This window comes from Euprymna scolopes, chromosome 5 (assembly GCF_053919585.1).
Source record: "Euprymna scolopes isolate OS-2025 chromosome 5, ASM5391958v1, whole genome shotgun sequence".
NCBI classification, from domain to species: domain Eukaryota; kingdom Metazoa; phylum Mollusca; class Cephalopoda; order Sepiida; family Sepiolidae; genus Euprymna; species Euprymna scolopes.
The window spans coordinates 16055053-16070052 of NC_136486.1; the positions used below are offsets into that span (position 1 = coordinate 16055053).

The 15000-nt window shown below is 33.9% G+C and overlaps 1 protein-coding gene across 1 annotated transcript in view; it reads left to right on the top strand.

Moving 5' to 3' along the window:
- LOC145276710 (spondin-1-like) overlaps positions 1 to 15000 on the top strand; it is a 487184-nt gene that overhangs the window by 454269 nt on the left and 17915 nt on the right. The window contains exons 6-7 of the mRNA XM_080127905.1: positions 1746 to 1897; positions 13931 to 14075. Of these exons, the coding sequence (XP_079984031.1) occupies positions 1746 to 1897; positions 13931 to 14075 (297 nt within the window). The remainder of the gene's footprint in view (positions 1 to 1745; positions 1898 to 13930; positions 14076 to 15000) is intronic.

Genomic DNA, 15000 nt, shown 5'->3' on the forward strand with positions numbered 1-15000 from the left:
GAATTGCCCGTCTAAGGCCAATTAAAACAGAAATATTGCGTTTGCAATAAAAAAAAAAGGCCAACGCACACACAATGCATGACAAAGTTCAGAAATTGATGTCTCACACGCCATATAGCCTCAACTTGGCACCGTCAGACTTCCACTTGAAGAGTTAATTACATTAATTCAACAACACCGTAGTTGTAGCCCTGAAAATATAAACCGCCTCGGCAGGCGTTTGATTTTACGATCTTTTACCGTTGGCAAAAAAGCATTGAGAACGGTAGTGACTATGTAGGAAAATAAATTCGGGAGCACAAAACGCCGCTCGTTTTAATGGTATTACTTGTATCTTTGTAGTTCTTCAACCTTTGAGTTAATAAAGTTGGGGCATTACATTTTAAAAGACACTCATATATATGTGTGTGTGTGTGTGTGTGTGTGTATATATATATATACATATATATATACATATGAATAAATAGATAGATAGATAGATAGACATGCCACCTTTTTGGCAATTTTATAAGTTCCATATATATATATATACATATATATATATTATGTTCACTATATATGTACTTTCTTTCTTATCAGCAACACACATATATATTAACAGAATAAACAGCACCCTCGATAGAGAAAACTTATTTTACATTCTATTTTTAAATTTACAATTCGTACTACAAGTTTTTGTTGTTCATTTTTTTATGGCTAGTTTTGCACTATTGAACTGTGAGACGACTTTAGTAAGTTTCCAGACTTTTTTCGTATGAGCACTTTTATTGATGAAACTATTATCGATGAAACACTAGTCTTTTTCGGATAATCTCATCCGGCTGCAATTCACTTGCTGTACTGTTCCAACAACTTCTGGAAGACCCGATGGAAGTCGCCTTGTGTGAGCACGTAAGCGTCACAGTCTATTTTATCTCCTTAATATTCTCATAACAACAGCCTCTAACGACAGCTTTCTTACCGAATGACAAAAAGTCACAGCGTGCAATGTCTTGACTATAGGAAGGATGAAGAATTGTCTTGATGTCATCTTGGTCAAATAATTTATGACAAGGATGGAGCACGCTTAAGACAAACTTTGCACAAATCTTCCGGATCTTCAGTTCCTCGCGAATAATTGTGTTACAGTTCCCACACTGATATCAAACTGTGCACTTATTGTCTCTATAGACACGACAGTCTTTATCCATGAAATGCTTTATTTGGCCAATCAACTTTGGTGTTCTGACTTCCTTACTTCTCCCACACCTTTCATCATGTTTCACAGATTTCCTGCCTTCTTTGAATCCCTTATGCCACTGAAAAACTGATGTTCGATTCGTGTAAGATGGTTGAAAACAGTGTGAAGTATTTCATACCTTTCTGTGAAATTTCATTACAGTTCAAAGCAAAATTTCATTACATATTGTTCTTGTAAAGTGTTCTCCCGTCCGGATTGCATTTTTGAAATTCACCAACTGTGACAATCAGACTTTAGTAGGAGGTATTTCAATTCCTGCTGTAGATGTTCATATAAACCTGGAATTATTAAAATTGGTCAGTCATGTGATAAGATGTATAGCAATAACATAATGAATTCGAAAGAGTCTACAACAATCTTAAATGCCTGTACACAAACGTCTGGAAACTTATTGCAGGCACCTTGTATCAACAGAACTGAATTTGGAGAAATATATTTGAAATAAAAATGCATGTTTTTGAAATATAATGTATATTTTTACATATATATTTTTTTTATTATGTAGAGACCCCTTTGCTCCACTGGTCAAATATTGTGGGTGCATCTCACAGTAACAGTTATCGGATTTGGGACTATGGTGAGTATGCCTCTCGAGCGGTCAAGTATGTCTGCGAGTTTGGATCATCCAATATATTGGAGACGGAAATGAAGAGTCACGTAAGTATTTGTAACCCGCATATTTCTCTATCATCACGTAACTCTATTGTTCTCTGTCTCTCACTCTCAGAAGTACAGTGCATATAACTGGAAAAATGATTGGATCGTTCTACCGCACCAAAAAATATCTTACTTCTGACGCAATTCTCTACTTGTAGAAGAGTCACATATGTCCTAAGATTAAGTCATGTTTACACATTTGGTGTGGAGCTCCTAAAAGTACTCTTTCCTAGACGTCTTGAAATTTAGTAGCCCAGCATCTGTACTGCTTCTTCAGAAATGAGACGATGCGACTCTGTCTCTACTCTACTGTAACTTTTACCCTATATGAAGGGTGGAACGATGAAATTGTCGTCATAGAAAATACGACATGATTCAATTTCTGTTTGATGGAAACCGATTGTCTTTATTTGTTGCAGGCCCTCTACTAGTTAGCCAGTATTTGGTCAAGAGTAATAGGAGCCTTCTATCATGTCTGAAAGTGACACAATGTTCAACGAGCAAGATCGGAGATGCGCCACAGTAAACTTGTGCTTCTACCGATCCAAGTTATGACTACAGGATCATTGCCAGCATCCTTAAAATGCAAATCCGGACGGTTCAACGCTTGAGGGCACAGCTCAACGAAGTTTCTGGTCGCGGTTATGGTGTTTTGTGTGGTTTCACGTGATGGCCACATCATACCATTTCACCTCTTTCAAGTCGACTCGAAAGGCAATACAAAAGTTTACCTGGATGTGTTGAAGTGTGATGATCCCTTGGTGCAATCAGGTCGGCGCTGGTAGGCCCCGGGTGTGGTAGCAGGACTCAGCTTGCGGGCTTTGGGGAATGTGGAGCCACCCTTTAATTGTCATTGCTCCCAGGTCCACTCTGACACGGACTGATAGTAACTGTTAGGGTCCCAACTATGAGTTAAATAGAAACTGACTTAAAAAAAAATATATATATATATACTCTATCAAAAAATTGTTCTTGAAAATCACTCGATTCGGCATTAAATAACCTGAAAAGGGTTGATATGCCGCAAAACAAAAACACCAACCAACTACATAATCAAGTTATCTAAATTGATTTTTTTCAAGAAAAGTTTAAAAATAAAAATGTATTATTTTTATGCATATAAATTATGAATATATATATATATTATTTCAGCTCATTTGAAATCATAGCACTCCCCTTCATCAAGGTCAGCAGTTTTGGGGAATATCAGATAATTTGTAATTCATATGCAAAACTAGGAAAACAAATGACTGTGATTCAAACATTGGTGTAGCATCTTTCGGTCCTCAAAAATCCTTTAAAATTACAACAATTTTAGGGTGATGAAACTAAAATAACGTTTAAAAGTCCAGGAAACGAGTAGTTTCCAAGATATGAAGAAATTATAGTTTCAAAATTGAGGGATCACTATGCCATATAAATTGAACGTAAAATTGTTATTTCTTTTACAGGTGGTGTTTATTTGGTCATTGTGGCCTGGTAGACCAACACAAAGTCTGCCTTAAAAGACTTGTTTACTATAAATTTTCTGGTGTGCTGAAAACGAATATCGCATTTAAATTTCCCATAAATAATTATTTTCCAGGCCACAATAAACACCACCCCTACAAAAAATGAAGGACATCCCAAAAAGGTGGCCATAAAGTGGGATCTTGTTTTACGTAAAATAATATAGAAAAGTGATCTTCCACTTTTTTAAACTATAATTTCCCCATATCTTGAAACTACTCGTTTCCTGGAATTTTTCCTTTTCAGCACCATCGAAAACCTTATAATAATAGTGATAATTTTAAAGTATTTTTCAGGATGGGCAGATACTGCAACTTTACCGAAATATTTTATGGCTGTAAAATGTGCCAAAAATAGGCTCTGGGTGATGGATGATCGCCATTAATATGCGATTGTAAGGGAAAATGTAACATAGCCCATTACACCATTCAGATCATTACTTTTCCAACGAGTCTTCATTTTTTTAAATTCTGATCAATAGTCGCTAAGATTTGGAACTCATAAAATTGCTAAAAAGGCGGTATGCCTATCAATCTATCTATCTATCTATCTGTCTGGCTGTCTGTATATATATATATATATATATATATATATATATATATATATATATATACACACTCGTAACCGAATTGAATATTGAAATGTTCATATCTTTGGTTCGATGAGACCAAACTACATGAACATTTGCAGGCTTTTTGACAATTATAATTTATTCTATAATTAAAATTTCATAACAATTGGTACAAAAGAACTTATATTTTCAAACCAATAAGATATACCCAAATTTGCCTACATTTGTGTATATAGTGTTCTGACAGGCTAGCTTCAGTTTTGCTGCTTTGGGATGAATTGTGCTCAGGGTATTTTTTTTTGTTTGGTTTTCTCCCCTGTTGCTTTTCTAGGCCACTAACATCTATAATATACACCTCACTTCTCTGTTTAAATGTATGTATGTATGTATGTATGCCTAAAACGTTGGATAGTAGCGACGGATTTTCACAAAATTGTTATTGTTTTAAAGCTCGACCCTTCGAACGACAAATATCGAAAAATTGGCTAACAAAATTGATTTCTTTACCCTCAACTGAGCATATTTCTACAGGGAGGGGGGCACTTTTTTCGCTGATATTTTCGAAAGTCAACCCCTTAATCGATTTACTAGCCTTTATTTAAACATGTGTCAGTTCCGGTTTGACGAGAGGCGCAACAGCAAAGATGTCACATTTTATTTCCCGTTCTTTGCTTCCTTCGCGGTACGGGTTTAAGCCTGCTTGCCTCCTACCAATGTTTTTTTTTTTTTTTTTTTTTGCTCAACACACATCTCTAAACACTCGGGCAACGCCGGGCACACAGGCTAGTAGATATAAATATACGGAAACAAAACAGGAAGAGTTTCTTTGACAAACAAACTTATCAAGGGAAATCTGCGAAATTGGTCAAATATAAAAAATAAACAATATAATGTGGAAGAGCAAAAACAAGGGGGGATGTGAGGGAGAAAAACCACGAATTGAAAAACAATCGAGTAAATAATTATGTACAATTGAATTGAACTTATGTACATATGAGATGGGGGATAAGGGGAGAGTTAAAATGTATCATCGCGTAACAACTTTATAAATTCTTTTTGATGGCAAAAAAAATGTTTTTGTAAAAGAATCGAGACTGACCTTAAAATCCTTAAATGGTTCTACATTTTTTAGATGAGGATTCGTTATTCGTATTATCTGATTCTACAGACTACTGTTCATATCTCTAGTGTTATTTTCACTTTTCGGTCGCTGTAACCCCCGACCTTCTTTAGGTGTATCTTGCTGAACTAGGGAATCGTTTTGTTGAACTCGGGAATTGCCACAAAATTTCAAACGGAACCTTTTATTTCATTTCAAGGGGATAGCACGCTCTCGTTTCGTCAATCATTATAAAACAGAGGTCTTAAGTAATCCTTAATTGTATTTGCGGTCGCTCATACTGAGGATTGAACCTTCAAAAGAACGTCACTTTTGCAAATGAATTTTGAAATGTACTTACCGCTGCGCCACGGGTCTTTCCTGAATCGTTGTGAAAATGACACTGGAGATGATGTCACGTTGTGTGTATGGATATGTTCTATAACGGCGTACATATTGAATAGTCGGGGTTTATCTTTTTCTGTATATTCATGTACGTGTAAACGCGTGTATGTATATACGTCGTATCTGTTAGTTAATCGTCTAGTGTGTATATTTTAACATTTATGCAACAGTTCTAACAGGAAACAATTGACGTGGACATATCGAAACACTTGTAGACAAACAGTTCTTTTTAACAGATGTAAATAACACAACACACACCTGAATTATTTACGAACATTTATTTTTATTATCCGCCGGCATCTTCATCTTTACATCTTGGCTTCATAGAGAGACCAATCCCCCTTTTTCAGTCGTCTGTTCACTCTGATGTCCAGCTAACGACTGACTAGAATCTCCCCAAATCTACATCTAATCACGTGTATAATTAACTGTCTCTGACCAACAGCTGATGTAACCCCAATGTAGTTATTTGTTTATGCAAACCAAAAATCATGTGTACATCTATTTTCTATTTTCACATTCGTTTTGCGATATTGTTATATCATATGTCAATCATTTTTCCCAATTTAATTGTTTATTTTTCTAATCATAATACTTGATCCAGCGACCCGCCTTCGCTTGAATCAAATAATAATAATAATAATAATAATAATAATAATAATGTTTTTACTCTTGACCCTGCTTGCCACAGTTAACACAGATAATACGCTATGGTCACAGCCCAAAGCGTCGCAACATTACAATAAGAGCAATTGTCCAAAGATCTAAAGAATTCAAATGTGCATCATTTATTTTACTATATATGTTTTTATTGTTTTTATGTTCTTTTTAAATAGTATCTATCGCCTTTTGAGACAGAAAAAGCAACAAATCTTTTCGTCCCTACGTTATCTCTCTCTACCGATCAGAGATATGTGAATCTATTATCCCCCCCTGCTTCCAAAGAATATTTGCTATCTACGACACGTAGATAATAATTACCTCTTGTCTCACAAATAATGAACCTTTAAGCATTTTAGGGTCACGTTATCCGGTGTCATATGAAAGAGCAACAATGAAAAACTGTCAGAGTCAATTTTAAATTTACATCTTTATCAAACCTGGCGATCTCTAGACGTTTACAGTTGGAGCTGAAATTGTCGTTTATCTGTCGCGGTCTGTTGGTTTCTTTCAACGAGAAAAAGAAAAACAATAGTTACCAGGCCGCATGATGCCGTTACCAGGCATTGTCCGGTCGTAAAATACGCCTAAATATGATATTTTGATTAATGCAGATTTCGTATTTATTATAATATAATATTGGACCGATATATATAGTAATGATTTAAAAAGTTAATAAAATAATGGCCTGTGCGCCACCAAAATGTTTAGCTTATGATTTTTTTCCTTTGACGTTAATGCCTGAGCTATGAATCCATGTTTGCTGCAAGGCTAAAATTAAAACATGAACAAATAGCTATTACGTTATGAATGCATATTCGTAATGTCGTCGTCCGACCTTCCCCTTGCAAATTCCATTTTCTTTTAATTTTCTTTACTCTTTTGTACCGATTTTCCCGGTTTAAACCCAAATATAAAGCTTCGCATGGGTTCGAATACCCTATATATTTAGTTTCATGTCTGTAGACCAAAATCTGACCGAAGAGGTTAGTAGGCAAACTTTTTAAAACAAATTTATTTATACGCATATATAAATATATACAGAAAAAGATTTGTGTTTACTATAATTTTTTACGCAAATATTACGCAAGTATAAATCATGTAGAACATCGGCAATGAATATATTTACTCGTAATAGTTAACTAAAGATGATCATCTCATAAAAAAAGCGAAAAGAATATTAGAAAATTCAGTAAAATTAATGTTTCAAATACTATGCAAATTAGAAAGATCTTTTGCAGATCAATGAAGTTTTCCGACCATATATAACGAAGTTGTATGTTCTTTTGAAATAAATAGATAAAAGGTTTTTAATATGAATGTCGATATATATATATATATATATATATATATAACCACGGTGTTTGAATACATGGTTAAGTGGCAGTTTTAAAGCTTCACCACTCACTTATTTTACGACCAAGTTTCAGATTCTTATTACAGATCACCTTCTCAGCTATATTGTGAAAATTATTTTTTTCAATTTTAAGTCAGTAAAAAAGTTATGATGAATTTTCTGGTGTTCAAAATCGTAAAAATATGTAAGGCCGTGAGTGACGTTTTATTACAGGTTTCGATACTAACATCGTCGCTTTAGCGACTACTGTCGCGAAACGAGAAGTAACTCGTAAAATAGATAGAATGAAAGGGAGATAATTGTGGGTATTTTATTGAAAACAAACGAGTGCCGTACATTGTTATTGCATATATGTGTTTATGGGGGCCAAAAAATAAGATTGAAATCAAACAAAGAACAAATGAACTTATTGGAAACCTGTAAAAATTATGGATCACAATAGAAAAATGCGAGCATGAAAAGTATTATGGTTAAGCTTAATCATGGACAAGTAATGGACAAGTTGCTAACACTGGAAAAGAAAAGGACAAGATACGCTAGTAAAAAAATATAATAAATTTATAACTTAAAATATTGCAGCATTAAATTTTTTTAATGCAATTTACAACATTATATAAACAATTCTTAATACTTCAATATTTTAAGTTATAAATTTATTATATTTTTACTAGAATATCTTGTCGTTTTCTTTTCCAGTGTTAACAACTAGTCCTTCACTTTTCCATATTTAAGCCTAACCATATTACTTTTCATTGCTCGCATTTTGCTATAATGTATATATATATACATATATATATATATATGTATATACATATATATATATATATATACATATATATATATATATATATATATATATATATATATATATATATATATATATATATATATATATATATCAAACGGGAATCATTGAATGCTAACAAATTGGAGATCAGACAGAGACGGTAATGGCATTTTTACTGTTTTACGAAGTACTTACAAACAATATCATTATTCAAGGTAATGATATTCTGTGTCAATCTCTTAGTGAAAATACAGTGCATTTCTAAAAGATAATATGTTATTTCTTCAAAAGTGTTCAATGTGCGACCTCAAATGTATATGTGGGGCTTCGTCCGTCGGTATTCTGTCTAACTTTAGATTATTCAATGTAGAACAATAAAATTGTCGACCTAAAGAAAACAACACTACAGCTTTTTGAAAGTGTTTTATTGAAAAAAATCAATTCAGGTAACTTGATTATGCAAGAGAGCTGACATATTCACATTTAGTCACCACTTCGATACAGCTTGGCGAATATTTGCTGGATGGTAGCGATCAGGCTGGTTTGGGGGTTTTAGGTGCTCATGTTGGTGATGTTCTCGACGTATTACTAAACGAATTAGTCTAGCGGCTTCAGATCGGCATATTGTTGGGCATTAAGAGAAGGTTACAAAGTCGTAGCACTCCTTCTAAAACCAAGCCTGGGTCTCTTTGGAAATGTGGTCCGGCAGCGAGTCCTGCTGCCACACCCAGGGTCTGCCAGCGACCACCTGATCGCAGCAGAAAATCGCCACACTCTTCAAGTACACTTTGGTTTTGACTTTGAAGACGACTTCGAAGATGTGAGGTGGCATGAAGTGGTCCTCACTTGAAACCACATCACAGACCAAAACTGTGACCGGAAACTTTGTTTTTATTACCCTGGACACGTACTCATTATTTGTCGCAATCCAGTTTGGTTGTTTATATTTGTTTGTTCTTACGCTTTTATTTTATTAATTATCTTGTACAACCATGGAATTTTCAGAATAAATTATCGTTGATCTGTCCTGAGCATATCTGGAAATAATATATCTTTATAGCGATAAACGCGCATATTAAACGGGCGCATCTAAAGATTATTACGTTTTGTTATTGTGCGTCTCTCTTGATAGCAGAATTTGATACGACTTTGCGCGCCTTAAAACTATGCCGCTCTCTTTCGTTATCAAGAAGCGTTTGATGGAAGAATGGAAGTGTTGCCAAGACGAGGTGTTGAAAGCAGATGATCCACCGATGGCAGCTTAAATTTATGATGACATGATACAGACATGCGTGTGTTGCAAACAAAGCCAACAATTACAATATGGCTGAATAACGGCAGAGAACTGAGTCGTATATCTTCGGTTTTATCCTCTGACACTAAAGATATACGAGCATGTTAGATCAGATAAAATATGATTTTCATGTTTTATGGATTGCACAAATATTTTTAGCGAGAAAAAGGAAGACAATGTCTCTGACAGGCACAACATCGTAAACGTTTGCCCTGTGAAAACATTTTTAAAATTCCTATACAACTCGTCATAGATTTTTTTATTATTAATTTTTACTTTTTTTCGCTCCAAACCCGGCATAATGCCACGAACTTAAATAGCTATTGTTTGGGATAGTGTTTAATAAGCAATTCTGGGTAGTTAAGCGGTGAGGTGTCTGTTCGCATTACATTAAAACTTCTGCGGGTTAGTGCAATCAAAGAATACGAAACAATGAGGAAATTCGAAACTATAACAGTTTAATAAAAGAAACTATTAGATTAGAAGACTTTCCAGAATCTAACGACCTCAACAATGAAGATGTAGAACTCCATTACTTGTCATGTTAATCGGGAGTATGTACATCGAGGAGTATGTGCTATGAGTTCATCAGAGCACATTTTATTAAAGTACATGCAAGGGATGCAACACTGCGGTTATCGGATATATTTGGAATTGCTCGCGGATCGGGTTATATAGTTTTTTATTTATTTTCTTTGTAAGGAATCAAAATCTATCTGTATAAAAGCCAAGTACGTCCAAGGATGGAGTACTGCTGCCACATCTGGGCAGGAGCTGCTAAAAATAGCCTATCCTGCCTTGACAGAGAACAAAATAGGCTTCGTGGCTTAGTGGATGATGCCCTTTTCTCTTTCCTACAACCTCTCTCCCAGAGGAGAGACGTTGCGAGCCTGTCTTTGTCTTATCGTTACTACCATGACAGGTGCTCGTTTGAACTCCAATCTCTGATCCCCCCTCGCTAATCTTTCACGAAAAACACCCGTCTAGCTGAAACCACTGTCAAAAATTTTCCCCACTCCTTATCTGTGGCAAGATCAAAACGTAGATTCCATGAACAAAGCTTCTTTCTTAAAAGTGCACGCCTGTAGAACTCTATTCCGGTTGCCTGTTCCCCACCTGACTTCATCTTGGATGTCTTCAAGTCTAATGTGAAAAATTCCTGGTGAACCGCCTCTTTATCAAATCTCAAGAACTAACGTACTATACACACAATAATCCTTATCCCCGAGTGGCTTCCATGCCTTGATAAGTGGTGACTACCTTGTCAAAAAAAAATTATCAAGACCCATAGACCACTTGCGATCGGGTTTATGGATGTTAGGTTGCCAGTGAGGTAACATCGTTATTATTGGTAATAGTTGAAATAGGCCAGAATTGCATATGTTTGTTTTGCATTTATATTATTTCCACTTGATTATTCTAATTTAATACTAAATTATGTGTCTATTAGCAAAGCTCCCAGTGTTGTGCGGTCGTAAGATACGCTTTGATATTATATTTCATTTTATGCAGATTTGTATTTATTTCATAGAAACAATTTTCTAATGTTTATTATAGTGCACTCAATATATAGTAATGATTTCAAAATAAAAAACAACAAACATATGGTTTGGATATTCAATACTCCATCCTTTGTCGTTACCGATTGAGCTATAGTCAGATGGATGAGAACGTGGTAAACATTGAACTAACTTTAACGTATATATATATATATATATATATATATATATATATATATATATATATATATATATATATATATGACTGTCAACACGACGGTTCTAGGTTCAATCCTTGGCTTGGGAGAGATGCTAGTCTAGCGGCACTGATGAGTTGTGATACAACGAAACAGGACAAATATATATATATATATATATATATATATATATATATATATATATATATATAATATATATATATATATTGGATTGAACCTAGAACCGTCGTGTTGACAGTCATATATATATATATATATATATATATATATATATATGTATATATATATATATATATATATATATATATATATATATATATATGCGCATACGTACCAGAACGTTTTCAGTCGGTTTATGCTGGTCAAGTTCAATTTTTGTCCACTTCTGATCCCTTAGGAGTTACATTAACTGGCTGAATATTCATAAAAGAACGGTAACAAAATAATGCAATTATTTGATCTGCCTCGCGCCTCTCTTCGATTATACGTGTCAGAGTAGATGCAGTTTAAAAATTGAAGACAGACAAATACACACACAGAAATAGTGATTTTATATACTAGATTTATATATTATGTGTAAAGAATTTATTCTAAAACTAATAAGCAGTTCATTTTAAATTTTAAACAGAGTTGACTTGTGTCGATATTAGTAAAGTGGGCTATATTATGTTTTATTTAGTTTTATGCTATAAGAATGCACAGCTTGTAAATATTCAGATACTTCAGATTTTTGTGAATTGAAATATTAAACAAGAATTAATTTATATATTTACTAAATTCTAGTTCCTTTGAAATTTTAAAAAGCTTTTAAAGGTCATAATATGAGCAAGAGTTTCAATTAAAATCTAAATATTTTCGATTTGTATTGAATTTTGATCATTAATCATTAGTCACGATTTAATCAAAATTATCTGAATTTCATTTTTTTCTGGAGATTTGTTAAGAAAAAAATCTTCAATTTGAAACATTTTTCTGCAATAAAAATCATAAAATGAGTTTGGATCGAAATTTAAATAAATATTTTATGCATAAGGGTTATGGTGTAGTGATTTGAATCTTTTTATGTCGCTGTATGTAGGAGGACGTCGACAATAACTGAAAAAACTAGCGTCGTCATCTCTCCTGATGGGGATATGCATACGACTTGGAACCGCTTGTAAATTTTAGACTCCCCTGGAACTCCCGCCTCTGAAGGAATCTGGTTCAATACGTCCAGGGCGAAAGCCCTCTGGTAGGGTATTAATTTTATTTATCCTGGACGGGTATTTTTCAAGTTTATTGAAAAAATATATTGCATATTTCTTTTTCAAAACAAAAACCTTGATAGTAATAAGTTGATGTGATGGTTTAATTACAAATTAAGATTAATTACAGCAATCAATATTGGTTTTAAATTCCCTACAATAGAATATTTAACTATGATGAAAGCAATCTTTAAGTTAAGTCTTTCTTCCCTAGATGAATCGTGACTTCTTTCGAGCAATTGTTACCCGAGTTCTAGTATAGAAAACAACACGTTGGCTTTTATCACAAAAAATGGAGAGGGAAATTGACGATGTGTGCATTAGGGTTGTAAGTGCTGCTTTTAATACCTCATAGAAGGATGCACAATACGAGGTGGCAATGTACAGATAGTTTCCTCGGATTTAAACCCTGATCAAAAAGAAAGAAAAGATACTTTAATCAGTACTTGTAGAGTAAGAGTAGAATTGCCAGCAATGTATCTTTGTGGATGCGAGAACAGAGGTGCGGTTCAGTTGGATGACTATACAGAACCTCCTTACATCTAGTAAAACGGGATGCATAATGTAGAACCTAATGAAGACCTACCAGCAGCAGGTTCTGGCAACATCAACAAGAAAGAGCAGTTGAAAATGGCATACAGTATCCACTATGACAGTAATCGTTCAGCTACATACCTAGAAAACGAAGCAATTAAAACTGACATATTCATACGGCATCAAAAATAGAAATAAGCAGTCTTAGTAGAAGTCCGTGTCCCCAATGATGCTGAGGTAAGCAGAGCTGAAATGAAAACAATATTAAGCTCTTACGTCTGACATGAAAGGAAACTGATATCTAAGAATCTTAGAAAAACCTCCATCATTCCAGTAATTATAAAAAAAAAAAACGGATTCATTAAAAAAATAATTAAAAACTACCTGTCAAATATGCTCGGTGAACCAAGTTCAAGATAGCTACAAACAATTGCAATTATAGGAATGGTAAGTATCTTTCAAAGATCTTTCGGTTGAATTGTCTGGGATATTAGGATAGTGTACAGCATCCGATAGGATGCCCTATCCGCAGCTAGTTAAAAATAATTAGAAAAAATTTTAAAAGTGTAATAGAAGACAGAGCAAGATCGCGTAAAAGACTCAGGAAGATTTTGACAAAAACTAGATGAGTACGGTAATGAGAAAAATATTTTAACATTTAGTTTTCGCAATTAAAATATTTATATAAAATAAAGGGAGAGAACCCTTATTTATATAATTTAAGAATGATGCCTAGTCCAAATAAATCTGTTTTATAAATATGTTTTAATGGGTGCAGTATCTCTCATGTCTTGCTTTGTTTAAATAATACAATATTATTATGTTTAAAAATGTTTTTTTATTATTATTATTTCAGAGTGATAAGATCCGGACAGTTGTGAAAACACCTCAGATGTGGGGTAATGTACTAAATACTCGTCAGGCGCTGTTCACTGTCACAAAAGACTTTAATTACGTCTCTCTCATCACAATGATTGGGCCAAGTCCTGATTGGTGTTTAGGTAAGTGATATGCTAAACCTTTTATCTAAAATCCTTATTCATAATTTGGTTAAAATATATTACATAATTGTAATTCAGAAAATTTTGCAAAATTGTTTCTAAACTTTACGGATCAAGCTCAATACAAATTGAAATAAATTTTTTCTTACTATTGTATTTTTCTATAGAAAACTTTTAATGGAATTCAAAAAAACTAAAATTTGAGGAAAATTTATTAAGCATAAAATTTCTCAGTTTTTATGAAGAACGTCCTCCCCGTTTTAATCACATTCGCAAAAAATCAAATAAAAAAAAAAAAAAAAGTATTCATAGCCTTTCATACTGTTCGTTCATCCAATCACTTTAAGGTTTGGGGTTTAGAGCGAGAGAGAGAGAGAAAGAGGAGGACATAGATAAAGAGAGAGATATAAAGAGAGAGAGGGAGAGAGAACGAGAGGGGGTGGAGAGAGGAGGAATACAGTCATTTCCCAAAATATACATAGGCTTTCACACTGTTCGTTCATCCAGCCACCTCAGAGTTTTTGGGTTTAGGGTCGTGCACTGATTTTTACGTCTATTTGATGTCGGCCAGGAAAATTATAACATTACTAATTTGGGAAAATGTTCAACTTCTATTGATTCAGTGAGATCTGACCGCCCAAATGAGAATCATTCCAAATTTGTCTAACTACTAATACCTCGATTCTCGACTGCGAATAATTATCTAACAATTATATACATAATCTATAATAATAGTTCTTATGTTAGGACCTATCAGTTTTCCTTTTACAATAATGATCGGTTAATTAGTTTAAACGATATCGTAGGCATAAAAATATACACACGCATGGCATGCATTTTTTCCACATAATCAGCACTATTTCCAATGCACTAAATCCAACGATATCCATGATTGTGCATGAGAGTCCGGAGCTCACTTGATCAT